The sequence below is a fragment of the Puntigrus tetrazona genome, chromosome 22 (assembly GCF_018831695.1).
Source record: "Puntigrus tetrazona isolate hp1 chromosome 22, ASM1883169v1, whole genome shotgun sequence".
Classification (NCBI taxonomy): domain Eukaryota; kingdom Metazoa; phylum Chordata; class Actinopteri; order Cypriniformes; family Cyprinidae; genus Puntigrus; species Puntigrus tetrazona.
The window spans coordinates 10,249,992-10,270,696 of NC_056720.1; the positions used below are offsets into that span (position 1 = coordinate 10,249,992).

Consider the following 20,705-nt stretch of genomic DNA (forward strand, 5'->3'; position numbering starts at 1 on the left):
GGCTCTACGTGACCAACATCACAGCGTTATTACATGGAAAACAAGCAGAAGCACGTTTTGTCGACAGCACTCGCAGTTTTGTTCATTTGAATATTTGCTAAATAATATAAATGGCATCTTAGGGGCGATTCCACACAAAGAGCTATGTTTTTCGGTATCTGAAGCTACAAAATAACGTTACATCTTTTAAAGGTTTAAAATAATATCAGATTCGGCTGTTATTATAAAAGTGTTTTTACGTTTTGCATTAAGCGTGGTGTGTTTTTTTGTGCGAGCGTTTAATATCTAGGCGGTCCACCTTTATTTTATTTTGTAATGAGAAAGTTAGGTGTGGGCCATACTTCCGCTTCGTTGGCTATAATTGACTAATTTGCATTACATGCATTACAAAGCACGTTTTCGTGGTGGTGATATTGAATTAAGACGATTTGATGATAAGTGTCGAATTGCGATAGCCTTTAAAACAGCATTATTGACGTTTTCTGTACAGGGGGAAATAGCTGGAAGTAAATGACACCGGAAGTCTCCGCACATTTGAAGTAAAAAAAAAAAAAAAAAAAAAAATGGCCGCGATCGTTAAAACGAGAAAACGTCTCAAAAGATTGAAATCATTGAGGGAAAAATAAATATTACTTAAAAAAAATAGCCTAATCAATATTTGTCATCGTCAAAAGTATGAATGTGTACGTTCTTAAAGTTGGAACCGAAGTCAAAAGTACTTTTAAATAACTTTCCTGTGTTAAAATCAACCTGAGCAGGCCTAAGGACACCTGACGTTCACGATTCAAACTCATGTTTTACTTTAAAAACGTATGCTATGGTGATTATGTTCACGAACCGGGCAAAATATTTTATTTTCGAGATTTGCACGTACGCCAGCTAGGCATGCCTTAGCCTAAACAAAGACTTTGTCGATTCCCGGGTATCATCATCTACAACATAATGTTTAGAAAAAAACGCAGCTAGACAATGAATCATCAAACATGCTACTACACACCACTAACCTACATTTGCATATTTAACACCTAGAATCGTAATATAGCGCATCCCGGCCTATTTTCCACTAATTTATCCTTGACATGGTTTAATTCCTGACTCCATTCATTATCTGAGCGCAGAGGAACGCGTAGCTCGTGATGGTTTAGTACCAGTAAGGGAGTGAACGCGTGCAGCCATGGCAACGCGACCGGTGTAGACGTCTGGTGACATTGGGACACGGAGTAAAGGACTGCAAGCGACTGCCCACGTCCGCGCTTTCGCAATCTGGCTGCGTCAGGATTCATCCCAAAGCAACGCCGTCATGGACGAAGCGGAGGACGGCGATGAAGACCACAAAGAGACTCGCAGGGGCGACATCCTCGACTCTTCCTCCAAGATGAAGAGTGTAACGCCAGGAGGGGGAGCAACGGCATCGGCGAGCAGGATCTCCAACAACAAGGACTTCGCCTCCGTCTCCCGTGGACGCAGCACGGAATCCACCTCGCTCCTCTGCCGCGGAGATGTTTCCAGGGACAGGAGCGGGTTTGACGGCGAGGATGGCACCGGAACGAGATGCGTGATCAACGGAGGCTGCCGAAGAAACGAGAGCTTGCCCTCAACCCTCTCCAAACCGGAGAAGCAGACAGGTGGAGGCTTCCCAGCATCTGCATGTCACTCCAGCACCTCCAGCATGGACGGCTCGGTCACTCCTGCCCCGACCGCCGCCGCTCCTCCTCCCGCTGACAAGAAGGACTCCAGGGTCTCCTTCTCCAGCGCTCCGGCTGCCCGCGGAGCGACCTCCAACCAGCCGGCCAATTCCGTCAGCTTTCCCAAGTCTGAGGATGGCCAGATCACGGCCGATGATGCCGAAGCCAGGGACAATCAAACTTACATGCAGAGGCAGTTCAGCTCCATGCTGCAGCCCGGGGTCAATAAATTCTCCCTGCGTATGTTTGGGAGTCAGAAGGCAGTGGAGAAGGAACAGGAACGAGTCAAATCCGCTGGCAATTGGATTATTCATCCGTACAGTGATTTCAGGTAGGCATGATGGAGTGACACCAGCGGAGATGAGATACAGGGTGGAGAACGCTTACGTTTTAACACAATAAAAACAGTGCCTTTTCTGGTAAAAAACAAAAAAAAGTACTTTATTGTGAAATATATCAACTTTTGTTATATTGCATTAAGATTACACGTATCAAGTGAGTAAATAAAGGCAGGTACTTTTTTTTTTTTTTTTTTAAAGTAACAGAGTTGACTAAAAAGTTTAGCCATTCAGCCAAGGTCAACACACTTTTACAAGATGTTTATTAAGAATATACATTGTCGATTTCCCCACCCCCCCGTTCACAAATATTTGTGAGTATCGTGGTTATATATTATCTGTATATAATCAATTGCTGTACGAAATCGTGGTAACAGGGTTGAATATTTATGATCGTCCCCTTGGGACAAATGTTGCTTTTTACGATTAAGTGATTTAAGCAAGGAGGCGCATACTTATTGCACCTTTGTCATTAAATTTAAAAAGTAACAGAGTTGACATTTTATAGTTTGTTTAGCCTTTGTGCCGTAGGTTGAATTTAAGATCGACCCCTACGGACAAACATTTTTAGATAAATCAACAAACAAGGATGCACTTACTTATTATACCATTATGCCGTTATAAAGGTAACACAGAGGCCATTTTTTTTATCATTACACTACACGGTGTACATAAGAAAGAGAATTTAATGCTAATATTTTCATTCTTTTTTTTTTGCAAATACTTTTTGCCATTTATCCAAGCTCTTAAAACTTAAAACAAGGTGTTTAATATGCATCTATATCAATGCATATTTGTTTTTGTTCATTCACAAATATCCAGTGTTCAGTGATTAACTGCACTGTACAAAATCACAGCAAGAGGGTCAAATATTTATGATTCGCCCTTAGAGACATATTCAAGGTTTTATGATTAGGTGATTTACAAACGAAGCACGTGTTGATTATACCTTTGTCAAAAAGTAACATAGTTGACATTTAATAGTTTGTTTAGCCTTTGTGATTCTACGTTGTACCACAGTGTGAATGATCAAAAGGAGAATTTCTTTTAGTGAAATATTAATTGTTCAGCATCACGTTTACTCTACATTCACTGTAACATGGTTGACTATTTCAGATGTTCCCTGCTGACAAATATAGATTAAAATTACGTAATTGACCAACAAGGTGGCACATAATTATGATATATTTATGAAAAAAATATGAAAAAGGGTGGGGTAACAGAGTTGAAAAGAGGACGAACATAAAGTGTTTATTTAAATACGTACGATAAAAATAAAAAATTACTTTAATATAAAAATAAACATTACATTTTTACAAAAACTCACGTAACAAAAGAGTACCAGCTGTATGCTGATGAGGGAAATAAAACAACTCATAGGGCTGAATATCAAGCACACACAACGCACAATAGCAATTATAATTCGTAATAAGAATTAGGACCTCGCTTTAATTAGATTTTTAGTAAACTGAGATGAATTGTTGATAGCCAACTTTCACCAGCAGCAGCTTCGCTAAAGCTGTTCCGCGTCATCAGGTGTGTGTGATTTACCAGAACATTATGGAAATCCTTTCGCGTAAAAGCTGGATAAACTGCAAAGGGAAATTTAGACAGGACACTTACTCACAAATTTCTGAAATGATCCCCTCACAGTCTCTCAGGATAAAGGCTGAAATAAAATGCAGTGGGAATAAAACTTTCCTAAGGAGCTTCACCGCTGTTTTTTTATTTGATCGGTGTTACTGTACTGTAGCTCAGTGATATAGTTCAACGATTTGTTTGTTGTTCTCCCAGCAAACACTTTGAATCGTATAGTCTCCTCTGTGGTCCGTGCTTAATCATCTCCCAGGACGTGGAGCCAAGAGGGTATTCCTCAAATACACTGACAAACAGTTTCATTTTACATCAAGTAACTTCCAATAAAGGCTGATATACAAGATCATTGCCTCAATTTATGCAGTAGCTAATGCACTTTTGATTGAAGACAGGCCACGTAATTGGTTTGACCAGTATTTTTCATTATTATTTGGTGGGTCTCTAAATAATAGCATTCAACAGTGTTAGTACACCACTGTGCATTCAACAGGAAACAACGCATGTTATGTAATAGCCATTCGTTATGAGAGAATAAGAGTATCAGTCATAAAATAAAACAACGAATAAAATAATTTTAAAAATCTGAATAATAATTTAAATGTACAGTTCGGTATCATAAGTGTAATAAAAAACTGATGATTAATAAATTAAATTAAATTAAATTAAATTAAATTGAACAAAAAATAAAAATAAAATAAAATATAATAATAACATTGAAAACCCACAATCATAATATTAAACCATACCAAAAATTATTATTTAAAATAACAATTATTAATATAACGTGTAAAAATAACATTAGATGGAACTATATAAAGGACTAAAGATCATAAATGATTCTAAAACAAATTTAAGCAAATGAAAATACAAAACAAAGTACGCTTGCTCTCTTGATGGTCCGCACAGAGGTTACTAAAACATATCTATCATAATGTCAATAATGATGATAATAAGAAAGAGAAAGAAAGGCCGGTGATCTATTAGCATTTTCAGAGAGAAGACGAACTGAGCGCTGCATTTAAATGTGAAGAGAGCTTCATGTGAAGGAGCTCATTTTATTATTAGAACACAGCAGCTACTGCATTGTTTGCTTGAGAAAGCTCAGTTATGATCGCTTCAGAAGTTTTGCTTTCAGCACCGCAGACAGCTCGCCGGTCATGTCGCCATACATAATCAATAAATCATTTCTACACCTTAAAAAAGCTTCTTAGATCTTAATATGCATGTAAACCTTAAATCACCTTCTCAAGGTCTCAGAAATAAGCTCTCGTCCTGCTTTGTGCCACGTATCTTTTTCTCAACGTCCTTGTGGTGACCTTGCATAGGTTGAGGTAACTGTTATTAATTGGTACAATATTTCACAATATTGATCGCAACCAACAGGCACTATATCAAACGAATGCTGTTTTATTACACCCATATCGCCTTTCTTCTCGTGCGCGTGCAGCTTATTTGTTGAGGCTAGGGTTATTTATAGGGAGTATCCCTGTCTCAACTAACACATGAAGGCTGAATCTCATTTTTTTATGATAAGGGTGTGCCTTTTACACCAAATATATTTAAAAAGCATGGCAGCCCGACACATTGCAACAAAAATGAGAACAGTAAGCAAAAAATCCTCATATTAATATAATAATGAGCTACAAATTTTGATTTATTGACATCATCTGAAAGCTGAATAAATATTCTTTTCAGCAATGTATGGTTTGTTAGGATATGACAGTATTTTAATTTCAATATCTGCAATCTGAGGGTGCAAAAAAATCGAAATACAAAGAAAATCAGTTTTAAAGTTGTCCAAATGGAATTCTTAGCAATACGTATTACTAATCAGAAATTCATTTTTAAAATATTTACGTTAGGAAATGTATTACATATCTTGGAACAGGATTTTTACATTATATCCTACTGATTTCTGGCGTAAAAGAAAAATGTATCATTTTGATCCATGCAATGTATTTTTGGTACAAATATAGCCCAGCAAATGAAGACTGGTTTTGTGGTCCAGGGTCACAAATAATTAATTCACGCGCATTTTACCTTCAGTAATGTGAAGCACACATTTTGATGCACAAATAACTGATACATTTTGGTGGCATTTTTGTGCATGCATTTAAGCACATGTCCTGTAAATGAATTCACGTATCCATTCCTTTCATTTTCCACGCAGGTTCTACTGGGATTTCACAATGCTAATGTTTATGGTGGGCAACTTGATTATCATTCCTGTGGGCATCACCTTCTTCAAGGAGGAAACCACCACCCCTTGGATTATCTTCAACGTTGTGTCCGACACGTTCTTCCTCATGGACCTGGTACTGAACTTCCGCACAGGCATAGTCTACGAAGACAACACTGAGATAATACTGGACCCTGAAAAGATCAAGAAGAAGTACCTGAAGACGTGGTTTGTGGTGGACTTTGTCTCATCCATCCCGGTGGATTATATCTTTCTCATCGTAGAGAAAGGCATTGACTCTGAGGTTTACAAGACGGCCAGAGCGTTGAGGATTGTGCGCTTCACCAAGATCCTCAGTTTACTGCGACTTCTTAGACTGTCCAGATTGATTCGTTACATCCATCAATGGGAAGAGGTAAGATGAGCGAAACTGAAACCCATTTTTCGCTGAGTAGGTGGCCTGATGGTGGTTGCCATTTAAATACTACAAACTTTATCTCACAGACTTCTCCAAAATAAGACATTGTCAATTATGGGATGACTGAAAATAACATTGGTACCTCTAAAACAATTAATAAATCCAAGCCGCTAGATCCAAGCCAAGCCTGTGCAATATATTTTATACACATCGTCTATATCAGTATACTAGGTGTCTCAAAATATGCTGAACGTTCTTGTAACTAGCAGTGCTAAAGATACTGACTTTAATCTCATAGATATCATTAAATATATGCTTTATGGTTCATTTTTCAGACTGTAAATAAAACCAAAAATAAAATAGTCCCAGCACATTGACTTGTAGGACATAGTCTTCCACTTAAAAGGTGTATTATAACACTAATGATTTTGCCAGATATAGTTGGACATTTAAATATTCTAAATTTGCATACTGTGCACAGTAAAAGACAATATACCACAGCTAATTTCTAAACACAGCCCAAATGTTTACTTACCTATTGACGTCACTCTTCTTGTTTGTAATTGCGCGAGGCAGAACGTGATCAATGGTGCTTTTCACTGATTTCCAATGCTGCCTTCTAGGTGTTTTGTTGCGGGTGACTAATTAGGCGCACAGGCTAATTAACGTAGCCTGGAGTAATTAACCATCATAAACGTTAATAACAGCAACTGACTGACCACAATTGTAAAAACAGTTCAGTGCATTAACATTAAAACGACGGCCGGCATTGGGAACATTTCAGATGATTACATAGAGAGCTAGCTGTGCAGAGTGACAGAAATGTGACGGTTTGCCTGTGGTTGAGCTGTCTGATGATTCCGTTTTATGTGTTCTTTTCACCACTAAATGGGACAATTATGCTGCTGATTACATAGTGGTAATGTGAGCCAGGCATGGCCCTCAATTACTGAATCAACCTTGCACAGCAGTGCCACATCCACTCCACACTGTTTGTCCCTCTTATACCTCTTGATTACTCAGGCAAGGACAAAGCATAAGTTAGACCTACTGAAAGATATGACCAAGTTGTGAAACCCATTTGGAATTTGCATGTTAACCTGATTAATGCTTAAACTGTGTGTTTTTTTTTTATCAGGGAAAGATATAAACTGCTAACAGCACACTTAGTTTTTGACCGATTACCCTAATATTGCACTGCTGGTCAAAAAAAGCATTTTATTAGCCACAGTAGCATCATCATAATCTGTGTTAACTAATGAAAAAGGCTTTTATTGTTAACTTGGTGACACTTTAGTATAGAGACAAATTCTCACTATTACCTAGTTGTTTATTAGCATGTCTATTATTAAGTACATAAGTACATCCATAATTCTACCTAACCTTAACTACCTAACTAAGCAGCATTTTTTTGTTTGTTGAAGGAAAAGTCATAGTTAGTGGTTTGTTAATAATGGGAAGTGGTTTTGAAAATAAAGCGTGGCCCCATGTTTTTTTTTTTTTTTTTTTGCCGTATTGATATTTATTTGTATAACCACAGGTTTACCAAAAATGCCATGGTTAAACTATGGTTAGTGTAGTAAACCCATGGTTAATTTGTGGTTACCATGATTTAACTACAGTAACAAAACTTTGTTTTGGTTTTATTTGTAGAAAAACCATGGCTAATTTTTGTAAAGATTAACAAGTAGTAAATGCTCCAGGTGCTACACAAAGAAGATAAAAAACTATACAGTTTTTAGATTGACCATTTCTAATTTTGTTAAAAAAAGCAAATCTATCAAGCTAGTTAACTTTCAAACAGTAATGTAATTAAAATCAAATGGGCTAGTTTACAAGATTACAAGCTGATAGTTACTGCTATGCTAAGCTTTTAGACCAATCACAATCTTGCTAAAACGTAAAGAAACTACAAACCTTAAAGCAAAATGTTTAGATGTTCAGTCTATATTGACAATTTATAATTTTGTGAAATGCTAGCTGTATGCTTATGCTAACGGCATGCTAACGTTATGCCAACTAAACACAAATCAAAATGTTTAGATTGACAGAATTGATGTATTTCTATGGTTACTGTAAAAAAAAAATTAAAGAAAGATATTTGTAGTTGGGCACTGAATACAATTCTTGAAAGAAATTCAGCCAGTTCATGTAGCTACTTATCATAATGTGCATGCATTCAGTTTTGTAGAGGGGAAACTAAAATCATTTACTTTAGAAACGGTATTGTTTCATACCACCAACCACACGATGATCATGAAAAACTACTTAAAAATCATGTACGGTGATCATATTGTACAGACACAAGCAAAGATTGCACAAGCCAGTGTTTTCATCAGGACATTGTTGTTGATGTTTGACAATCCCCTGCCACCGTTAATTATGCATGCCAGAAAACAACAGAGTATTTATATTTGGTATGGATCATTAATTTCAACAAGTTCAAATGGGGGTGCCATGAGACTCGTAAGTGCTTCCACAATGCTTTGAGACCAGTGGCCCTGAGCAAAGAGGCTTTCAAGAACTGCACAGCAACAATGATATACTAAACAAACAGCTCTAACTACCGACCATTTAAGATCTCCAGGCATGATGCTTCTCTTCAAATATTATTTTCCAGTCAGTTCCAGTTCCATGTGCTGCTCCTGCTCAAGCTAGGAAAACAACCCACGCAAGCTAAGAACTTTACAACACAAGCCAGGGTAGTGTCTCCGCTTGTCTTCTTCTATCGCTGATTTTGGCCTAGTTGCTATTTGGAGCACTTGGCTTTTCTCAGGTGTGACAAGCCTTGTTTCTGGTATGGGAAGAAAGTGTTGACACTGTCTCGCACAACCACACAAGGCATTATCCTGGACTGGCTCCAGATCGCTCTCCAATAGCTGTCCTCTCCACTTTGTAACCACAAACAAACTGCACACACGGCTGTCTCCAAGAGACATTCTCTACTCTCCAGTCCCGCCAGGAAGAACAAAGTATCAGCCTGGCACATTACCTTCATCATTCACAGACATGTTCTGTATTGAATCTAATCTGAAAGGATGAAGTTTGTAGGATGTACTGTACTCATTGCATAAAGCTTTGGCAAACCTGGTCTCATTGCAATATGTGTGCTTATGTTCACAAATCTAGAGGTCACAAATCATTTTCAGGTCAAACGGGTTTTTGAAAAAGTACCTTGTCAAGGGAATCCCTCCAAAAATTCAATATGATAAGATGGATTACCTGTGTCTCTGTTTCAGAGTCCTGATCATTTGATCCGGATTGTCCTAGAGAGCCCTTCCCTTCTGCTAAATGTAATGCTTCTCTTATCTTGACTGACAGATCTTTCACATGACCTATGACCTGGCCAGTGCGGTGATGCGCATCTTCAATCTGATTGGCATGATGCTGCTTTTGTGCCACTGGGATGGCTGTCTGCAGTTCTTGGTGCCCATGTTGCAGGACTTTCCTTCAGACTGTTGGGTGTCTCTTAACAAGATGGTGGTAAGTCTTGCCTTCAAACTTGCTTTAGTCTTTATAACCCAAAGTTTAAGTACCATTATCTACGTTTCCACACAAAAATATTAATGAGCCATGTGCTGAGTCCGCGAACTGAATCTTGAACTCAGCAAATGGCTCTGTAGAAGGTCACTCCGAGTCCTCCAATTATGCTTGAACAATTCCACACAATAACCAAATCACAAAGCAAAGCTTCCACTGATGTAATTAATCACTTGGGCACATTGGAGAACCAACTCCATCACTTGCTCTTCTCACTTTCTCAAGTCAGCCAGGCACTTTGAGTCACCCCTCCCTTACATCTCACCGTAATCTGTTCTAGAAGTTCTCCCTGCTGTTTAGTTTAGTCTGAAGATAACACTCTGTTTGGACATTTGCTACACTGATGTATACAGTACGTTATCGTGAACCCTTGCTCAGTAAAGTGAGTGCAGGGAAAGGGATCTTAACTGAGAGTATGATTTATTTTTGTGTTATATTCACATGTGGGCTGAACTCCATTCTTGACAGCTAAAGGGCTGGTTTCTATGGTATAACTTTGGTGTAAACCACTGCGAACAGTTCGTGAACTGCCATCAACTAACTTAATTTAGCAATGGAAAAGTTTACAAACTAGTAAGACTGAACTCTGACAAACTCTGCTGATTATTTAGGTTATACTCTTTATATGCTGTGACTTGTAAAAGATCATGTGACATGGGGACAGGTTTCCCATTGGCTTTTGTTACAACAGTAGTTTTTGAGTGCAGTCATTCTAGTCACTGCCAATGCTTAGCAATCAAGGTCAGCAGCTTTCGAAAGGCAGATTGCTTGAAATGAAAGACGCAGCGTTAAACGATCTGTCTCATTATTTCAAGTGTCCGCTTGGTCTCTCAACAGGCCTGTCTTTGTGTGGTAATGAAGCCTGTGAGTCACACTCGCTGAGATGTTGTTAAGCTTCAGCAGAGGTGCTATAAAACACTAGGCAATTTACAAACACAATAAACTTTACAAATACAATAAAACTGAAATAGGCATTATCATTCAGGATACTGAAAAAAAGTCTGATGACATTGAAAATCCAAAACTGCTGTTTACAGAAGAAAAATGTTAAATAGTGGTAGAAAAAAATTACTAGAGATCATTAATATCATCTGAGAATCATCAATATCACTCTCATATCAAATTAAAATTCCATTTTGACTTAACATGAATGTGTTACAGATGGTTCAGCCGCATTTCACCTGCCACTGTGTTTCCCGCCTCTGATAGATCAATGCACTGAAATACACCCTTTGATCCCTTTTGATCCAGCTGTGCCCTGTGATCCATGACCTAGCACCGTCAAATCCATCCGTGCACAGTTAGAATCCCAAATAAAGCACGTGTGATTCACAGGTACATGCTCACGTGTGTTTTTCAAGAGTCTTGCTCGTGAGCCGTGCAAGTTTGAGGAGCCATTTACAGTTCAGATAAGTATCCTCTAGACGTGCACAGACACACAGATAGACTCAACATGGCTTGTGTTCATCTCCACATTCACAGCAAAGGACTCTTACCAAAGTCAATTTAGCGCAGGTCAATTCTTTGGTGACCATCTATTTACTGTGGAGGCAGTAAAGTATAGCTGTTATATAGTGAATGGCTCTTTAAACTGAAAAGGCAGGACCTCTTACAACTGCGATGTTCAGCACTATGATTTCCCCCATTCATTTCAAGTGTTTTGTATCATCCACCATATACAATTCTTTACTCTTACATGTAGAAATACTAGACTTGACACAATCCTATGCTCATACATCTCAAAGAAATAAAGCCCCACAGTAATGACAGGCTACTGTCAGGCTAGTCATCTCAGTGCCAGTGGGGATGAGTAACACTAACTTAAATTTGTGCAAAGGACCCTAGTTAAGCAAATATAACCAAAACACAATTGCTCAACAAGATATACTCTAAGATGTTAATCTTTCACTTAGCTCATTCCAAATCATGCTAGCAGCGCTATAGTGCATGTCTGCTAAAACTGATTATGCAGCATTAAACATTTCCTCTTTTTTCCTCTTTATAAATGCAGGGAAAAGGAAATCATTTGTGAATGCCTGTTTGTCCACAGAATGTAGAGCATGTGTTGGTTGGACTGTTGAATGGCAAATGTTTTTAGGCTATGCAATAGCTTTCATAGCATTAATTTGCACACTCCTCTCTGAGAAGTATGGCACTGCCAAGTGACTATTTGTGTTTACAAGTTGTTGGTGTTCACATTGCAATAAAAAACAAATAAATCAGTCTTGTAGTGGAAGGAGCGACTCTGATCCATTTAAGAATGAACATTAACAAAAAGTGTTAATCACATTTTTTTCTTTTCCATGCATTTGGAGGGTTCAAATATATAAAATAGAATTTAAGCAGTTTGTCTCTGTGCTTACTAAGATGTTCCAGTTAACCCAGAAGAAAATTGTTGCTCAGGGTATGCCTGGGAGTCTTGGTAGGCAGACGTGTAGAGAAGATGGAAAGCAGACATGAACTAAGCAAACAAATCTCCCTGACACCCTGCCCACACTGCATGCTTTCTACACTGCCAAGCCTTGCAGTTACTCAAATAAAGGGTTAGACTCCAGACAATGTCTTCTCTGTCTTGTTTGCATCTGCACTTGACAGGATTGTTGGGGTTGCAGCAACACATTTTTTTGCCTCAGGATTGTGTAGTTGAGTCTGGGCTGGGAACACATTTATATTTCTAATTTCTCCATGACACTTGCACTCCATGTGCACTGAAGCCTGTCTTTGCCCCCAACCTGTCAGTTGGCGATAGTAGCCAGGTGCGTCCTGGCCTCAACGGTGGCCCCCTTCATCCCAACCCTAGTAAGCCACTTCTCAAGTCATCTCCACAAAGTAATTCCACCGATTACCCATCACCCTCGTTTTCCATTTTCATCTCCAACTCTTCCCCCACTTCGACATTCAAAGTCACCCATGGCCTCCTTGACTTTGATATGGGATTTTCATAGCCTTGTCTAAAGCCTGCTCAAAGTGAATGCAAATCAGGTTAACCACATTTCAGAGGGACCCATCAGGTCAATCCTGCAAAATCAGTCACTTATGAAGAGAGACGAAGCACCTTAGTGTAGCAGCTGAGGTCTTATGCAGATACTTGCAAGGGGAGGAAAGACATTATAACAAGAGCCCGAATGAACAATAAACTCAGTGGTCCTATTAAATTGCAGAGAGCGTGATGGAATAATGAACCAATCACAGGTCCATGGTGCACATAGCTATCCAAAGTACTTGGCAAGATGCCTTTGATAGGGGTTTTTGGAGGTATACCCCTCCTGAGCCAAGAATTTGACTTATGGATTAACATCCAGAGTGTATTTAGTGCAGATGAAGTAATCAAAGTCTCTCTTTCTTTTTCTGTTTTTCACTTTCTCACATCCCAATTTGCAGAACGACTCCTGGAGCGAGCTGTACTCGTTTGCTCTGTTCAAGGCCATGAGCCATATGCTGTGTATTGGGTACGGACGCCAGGCACCTGAGAGTATGTCTGATATCTGGTTGACCATGCTGAGTATGATTGTGGGAGCCACCTGCTACGCCATGTTCATTGGCCACGCCACTGCCCTCATACAGTCGCTGGACTCTTCCCGGCGCCAGTACCAGGAGAAGGTGGGTACTATGCTCCAAACACACACACACACTCAAACACCTGCAGATGACCTTCTTATGTGTCACCGTTTGTTTGATCTTGCCAGATCAAAGTCGGTAGCTATCGTCTGTTTGAGAGGATGAAACTGCTCAGGCCAACTATCCCTACGGCTAAGGATTCTGGGTATTCTCCGCAATCTGGTGTCCCTCTCATCTGATCAGTTGTCAGTCCCTCCCCCTGCTGTAATTCGGTCTTCTTTGATTCCTAATCACAGCATCTGGTGCTTGTTTACAACTGTAAATCTAGCCTGAGACCTGTGTCTTGCCGTCACAAACAATTCGATCACAAACTTTTTTAACTATGCACTAGTTTCAATTGAGCACATCCTTTCTGGAAGCTCCTTTTTCCTAAAAATCTATAATCAATTTGTTATTGCCATGTGCTTTAAAAGAAAACAATCGATACTCTATTTTTAAGAAATGTGATTCCCACCTATGTAAAAAAAGCATTAGTGTTCTTACATATGTCACCATGAAGCACAAAACATTAAGTACCAAATCTCAACTACCACACTTGTAATTATCAATAGCCAAAAATACAAGTCAAAATTATATCAAATATAAATTATATCAAATATACTTCTGCTAGGAACTGCAATACCAGGTTTTTAAACATAGATGGCGGCAAGGAGGCAAAACTTACAGACTGCAGCTTTAAATTTTGATTAGTAATATGCATTGCTAAGTACTTCATTTAGACAACTTTAAAGGTGGCTTTCTCAATATTTAGGTTTTTTTTGGACCAGGGTGACATTTGATTTGAAATCAACATTGAAGTCAGATAAAAGTTTCTTCTGCAGGAAATGGGGTACAGCATTTAGATGGACAGAACTTAATTAAGCATATATTACATTTGATTCAGTTTTAAATAAAACAGATGTCTTTCAACATGCTCCTGAAGACCCACTGTCCTGCAGTTTCCAACCTGCTTTAATGCACCTGCCTGTGATTCGTAGGAAATCCAAAAAGGGCTGGATTAACTGCTTTTCAGGGTTTGATGAGAGTTGGACTGGGTCTCCTGGAGGAGTGTGAAGACTTCTGAAACATCTCTCAGTCTGTCCAACCACTCTTTCTGGCACATCCCATGTCTTTCTTTGTTTGCTCAAAGCTCGTTCAGGCCATTGGTTAAGCCAAATATTTTCTAAACTTTGGAAAGTCCACCTACAAATGGCTTGCTTATGGTTATTTCTGCACATCAAACTTAGATGGGAAATAGTGTTGCACTACATATATAAATCACATTTAAAGGTAGTCCTGCTAGTCTGTATTAAGGACATAACTTTAATTCTACTCTAAATATACATATATTATGACAACATTTGTAGGAATGATGTAATGTGGAGAATCCCAAAGGGACTTTCGGTGGAGCTCATCAAATCTCGCCTCAGGCGGCAGACTTTCCTCTTCATTAATCACTAGCAACCGTCAGATAACAGAGCCACTACGGCAGCAGGGGAGTAAAGCGTGCTAAGGATATCAACAAAAGCCATTCTTTGCATGAGATAAAGGGCCCATAGGAGGTAGGTTTTGCCCTCAAGATCTAAAATAAACATGTCATGATTTTCCTTTGTTGCTAACTACACGTTACAAAGTTGATGATTTCTGAGCACATTGTAGATCAGGGGGATCTCATTGGTGAAGAGGAAGAAGTCTGTGAGCTGTGATGGACATGAGTATTTGCATGTCTAGAATAACAGGAATGTATTTACCCAGAAATGTCATTGCAAAAAGCATAGCAAAAAACTTTAGCAGAAGTTTGGTTAACAAATTTTTGAGTGTAATCAAAAATTTTTTTACAGACAAAAAGATTTCTCACGCCTTTGCAACCTGATGAACAAACAGTACAATGTCCCTGTGTAGATCCCCCGTCGTCCCATCACATGTCCATCTCCCCTGCTATGTGGAAACCAATGGATTGCCAGACAACGACAGATGAACGGGACATTAGCCATTATGTAACAAGCATTACATTGCTAAACATTGACTTTCAAACACCTGTTTAGGTCCGGCCTCTAACAAATGCTTAACACACTGCAAAAAATTATTTTCAAAACTAGATTTTTTGTCATGTTTCCATCCAAAATTGCACAGTTTTTTTTCTGAAAACAGGGCAATAATTTTTTATTGTCTTGAAAATACTTCTTGATTTACAAATTCTTAGATATTTCGGCTGGAAACAAGACAAACAACCTTGAAAAGCATTTTTTTGCGGCGCACAAGTCTCAGATCAGTTTCTGTCAACTCTCTACATTACTGCGCCCCAGGGAATTGTGGTTGTACGTACAGGCCTGCTGAGATGTACAGATCGAGCTGTATCAATCGACCATTACACACCGCGGTCTCTGCTTGGATCAGTATGTTAGAATATTGATCACAGCGTTGTCTACAACATGAACTGTACACAAACAACATATCGACTGTTGGTAGCATCATGTATGGAAACCGTTATGTAATAATATATTACATTTTTTTTTTTGGCAACAATATGCAGATGAATTACAACCTTGCCGTTGTAAGTTCTTCTGATCCTTGTGTAAGTTTGTGTAAGGGTTGTAGGGGTCTCGCATCACGTTGGTTATTACCCAACGGTAAATCACTATAATCCTAGTTGCAGTTGGATATCTATGGTATAAGTGTATCTGCTGATGGATTCAATGTCCATATGGAACGAAAGCTTGATATATGGTACACAGGACTTAGGCTTTTATCCCCCCTCCTCCTTGGTGACTACCATGACCTTGATGCTTTGGCAGATGGTCATGGGAAATATATCATCCCTTTATGTCACTGACAGAAGATAAACTGCCTGTCTGGTTAAAAAGAAAAAAAAGTAAACTGCCTGAAAATGTGATTTTATGCAGTTAGCACGTGCGCTAATAGTCAGTTTTATAATTAATAGCTTGTTTCCACGTGCTTACCGGAGCCGGGAGCTAGCTTGTGTTAAAAGTGATTCTGTACATTGTACGTTGCAAGCAAACAACAGTAAGTGAGATATTTAGTTCAACTGTCCCTGAAAGGATTTTGATACCAGTATATGTCAATTCAGCCATATTGGAAGGACAAATTTGATTTGATTATGCCTACTGTATTATGCAACATTGCATCACTTCTTTGATGACTTCTGTTAGGAAGCTTACACAGGTTAATCTGATCATCTACCTGTCCAGAGGTTTATTGTAAGTCACCAGATGTGTAGCTTATCTTACTGGCGCTAAGCTAATGCTAACTCTGTTGCATTACAGCCGCATAGCTTTCTGCTTTTCAGCCTACCTTTCATTCTTGCTTCCTTCATTTAGTCTTCTATCCAGACTGATAGCCCAGGGAAGCTGAGTCACAGGGAGTTCAAGAGGGAAGAAAAGAAGCTGAGTATCTGAGTATCTGACTACGGTTTCTATACGGCTATAGTCTGAGACCTGGTGCAATTAAAACTTTCCTGAAGTGTTTTCAGTGCTTATACACAGACCTTGGCTGTACAGACTCAAACAGTGATTGCAACAAGGTCCAAGTAATTGTCTTCACATTTCTGCTTAACACCTTGTCTTACTTCAAGGCTGATTGAATGAACCAAAGAGAGGAGAAAATAGACTTCCTTGATTGAAAGGGACAAAGCGTAAATTACAGAGTTTGTCGAGCTTGATGAGACAAGCGGGCACTGTTATTTGGAGGTGGCTAAATGTTGGTGTGGAAGTAAACACAGGCGTTTGCGATACGTTCTCATGATATTGAGTGTTTAATCATGGTTTGTCAATGCTAGACAGTCAGGGGGAAATTACTAAGGATTTGCACCACTATTGCATATAAAACCTTTAAAATAATGTTTTCAGCGCTACCATATCTCCTTTGTGTGTAAATTAGGCCCATGTCTTATTCACAGTTATTTGCCTGTTGCAATCAGCATTGTGTAATCACTACAGGCAAAAAGATAGACAAAGTGGAAAGAAAAAATGGCATGATGGGACCTCCTCGGTTGTTTTTTTTCTAGGTTGTGTGTGATTGTATAAATCCCCTTTCCAATCATAATTAATTAAGATTGAATTAGATTAGGATTTGGGCTGGATTACCGAAACAAAAGGTTTTCACGAAATGGGTTTATGATAGGGATTTCCACTCTGAGCTAATTAAAGTCAGTCACTGCACTTCCCATGATTCCCCACCCACTGCCAAAGGGACGATGAGTAAGAGTGCGCAAGCTAACACACACATGCCACGTCTGCTGTATATAGTGCCTGTCTGTATCTGACAGGAATTTTAAGCTTTATTACGAGGCATTTTAAACCTTCAGCTATGTTCTCGAGGATTAGTGATGACCTTTGTCTCATTTCGCGACAATCAATTCTATCTGCAGAATGTGCTCACTGTTATCTAATAAGATCATTCAAGAATGAAACAAATAGCTTTTTTTGTGGAACATCTCGTCAGATCTGTTAAAGAATATGCCGCAAATTAATTTTCTTCTTCTAAACCCCTTTTCATTGATCTGGTAAAGGTACAACTGCTTAAGAATCAGGTTAATCGTGAACATTTTGGGATGATTCTAGATTGTCTTGGTTTCTGGGTTGTTTGGTTTGAAAATGGAGAAGATAATCGAAAAGGCAATGCTATGGTTTTTAGCATTCATAGAGGAAGTTTAGTTCATTACAAAAACTTTATATAATGAAAGTCGGTGGTGTGTAAAAATAATGTGATTCTTTCTTTAGCAAACACTAATAATTAGCGAAAATACAGAATCCCTCCATACGACGGCCTATAAAACAGACAGCACCTGTCACTAACAAGTGCAACAGACTGCACCCTGTTAGTAGCTCGAGGATCGACCCAAGGCTTGTCAAGCAGAGCATATGTCACCACGCACATACCGACAGTCATTATCCACATGCTTTTTCCTACCAACACCATCCATCCAGCTGGAAGGTCACTAAGGAGCATCACCCTTCCCCCATGTCATTATCCCGGTGTATACATGACCTGCTATACTTGGTTTATGTTGGAACTTGAGGTCTGAGAAGCCGCAGAAGATTTAGCACACCCCTATACTGTAAATAGCCTCTCTTCTTTGTAATACGTGTTTGATGGAATGCGAGTTCTTGACTTCTTCAATGAAAAGACATGAAAATAACCATTGCATCCATCCATCATGTGCTGTTACAGAAAATGTAAAAAAACAAATCTTCCTTTTTGTAAGGATGTTCCTCAGTAAGTCTGTTTTAAGAATCTTTTAGCTTTTGAATGATCCATAAATACACAATTTATGTAATCTAATTTCTACACAGCTTACATAGCCAAAACCATTTAATGCAATAAATGCTCTGCATATTCCTGTAACATAGACCAGAAAGCCATCACAACACAGACGATGATGCAGAGGAAAGGTTAACTATTGTGCTATGAATAGAGCTTATCGTCCGTTTCATCATATTCTTCTTGCTTGGAAAACATCGTATTATCATATACCCTTTAGTCTATGCCATCCACTGTAAAGAACCTCCGAAGGAACGCCCATACCGAAAAACAAGCCAGGTTGTTTAAATATTTACTTTAATCTGTATATAGTGATCCCTATCAGCATATCATGTCTCCACAAAAGAGGACACGTAGGATTCAAACGGGCAACTCACATGTTGGTGGTTGGAAATGTCAGCTTAACATAATTTATCCTGTGTCCTTTTTTTCTCCTCAGTACAAGCAAGTTGAGCAGTATATGTCTTTCCACAAACTTCCGGCTGACTTTCGACAGAAGATCCATGATTACTATGAGCACAGGTACCAGGGCAAGATGTTCGACGAGGAAAGCATTTTGGAAGAACTGAACGAGCCGTTACGAGAGGTACCATTTAACAGCAGAAAACTATACACAACTGTTAGCTTGCCTCCAAACTGACAGCAAACTCATTTCTTCATTTCCAGGAAATTGTCAACTTCAACTGCCGGAAGCTGGTGGCGTCCATGCCACTCTTTGCCAACGCAGATCCCAACTTTGTGACAGCGATGTTAACTAAACTCCGCTTCGAGGTCTTCCAACCAGGAGATTATATCATTCGTGAAGGAACCATCGGCAAGAAGATGTACTTCATTCAGCATGGAGTAGTCAGCGTCCTGACCAAAGGGAATATCGGCATGAAACTCTCTGACGGCTCCTACTTTGGGGGTAAGAAAAACCCAGAAAGAACATCCTATTCATACAGAAACAGAACAGCCACATAGATACACTGTGCAAAGTTAAACTATTGCGTTTTGACATCCTGTTAGAGCATGTCAAAATAAAAGTCACCACAGAAAATGCTATAAAAAACAAATACAAAACAAAATACTAGGAATTACTGAAGAAAATTACACTAACATTTTCCAAAGGCAGCAGAAATTCAGTTTTTTTACGTAGCAAAAAGACCAGAAAGAGTTTGAGTTTACCTACGTCATACCTGTCCTGAACAAAAACAGTAAAAATCATAGGAACTATGTGAGCTAAACTACTCATTATATTTAAATAATCATAACGAACTTAATCATATTCGAATAACATTGTAAATTGATCGAGCCAAGGTTAATTTTTTGTAAGGTTACATTTCCAACTGTTCTGATGTTTTGGTAACACATATTAAAATGCAACTTCAAAGTAAAAGGCCCAAGAAGAAATGATGTATTAAAAAACATACAATATTAATTTTCAAAGGAAGGCGGGACACATGTAATAATAAAAGATAAACATGAATAGTTTCACTATTATACTTGATTATTAGAATTTCCTAATCAAACTAAATTCTAAAATCTAAAATGCATAAACCACTCATTATCATACCAAACCCATCATATTGCAATAAAATTATAAATATTTTAAGGCATACTGTTGTTGGCATAAATTTGAATGCATTTTCAAAATAAAAGTCCCTTACATTATATAAAAGCAAAATTCGAAATAGAAACCCTGCTGTTCACATTAATTTACTATTTTTTAAAAGCCTTCACTGTTTCTGAAAAAAACAGAAATTAAAATGCTTTAAAATCATATTGTCGCTCCATCCGAAACCTTAACAGTTCACTTGCACTGGAATACAGTGATAAATACCACTGACATTTGAACATGACTCCTTAGTTTCTCCCTCCAGCGAGCTTTGTCCCATTTAAGATGCCGCCTCCTTCGAGGGGCTTGCGTTGGTGATCCAGAAAAAAGACAGCGCTTTTTCCGGAGTCTTTAGGGCACGTCTGGGAGCGGCAAGGAGCAGAGTTCACAGAGGCTGCGAATATACCAAGAGCCAGAGGCACTGAAAGAGGGCCACAGATAAAGAACAAATGTGGCCAATTAATAACACCTAATT

General features: G+C 38.7%; 1 protein-coding gene across 1 annotated transcript in view; it reads left to right on the top strand.

The window, feature by feature from the left end:
* Positions 1-875: 875 nt before the first annotated feature.
* hcn2b (hyperpolarization activated cyclic nucleotide-gated potassium channel 2b) overlaps positions 876-20,705 on the top strand; it is a 28,587-nt gene continuing 8,757 nt past the window's right edge. Inside the window, exons 1-6 of the mRNA XM_043223057.1 lie at positions 876-2,016; positions 5,790-6,213; positions 9,538-9,699; positions 13,138-13,356; positions 19,073-19,219; positions 19,300-19,540. Of these exons, the coding sequence (XP_043078992.1) occupies positions 1,301-2,016; positions 5,790-6,213; positions 9,538-9,699; positions 13,138-13,356; positions 19,073-19,219; positions 19,300-19,540 (1,909 nt within the window). The 5' untranslated portion in view covers positions 876-1,300. The remainder of the gene's footprint in view (positions 2,017-5,789; positions 6,214-9,537; positions 9,700-13,137; positions 13,357-19,072; positions 19,220-19,299; positions 19,541-20,705) is intronic.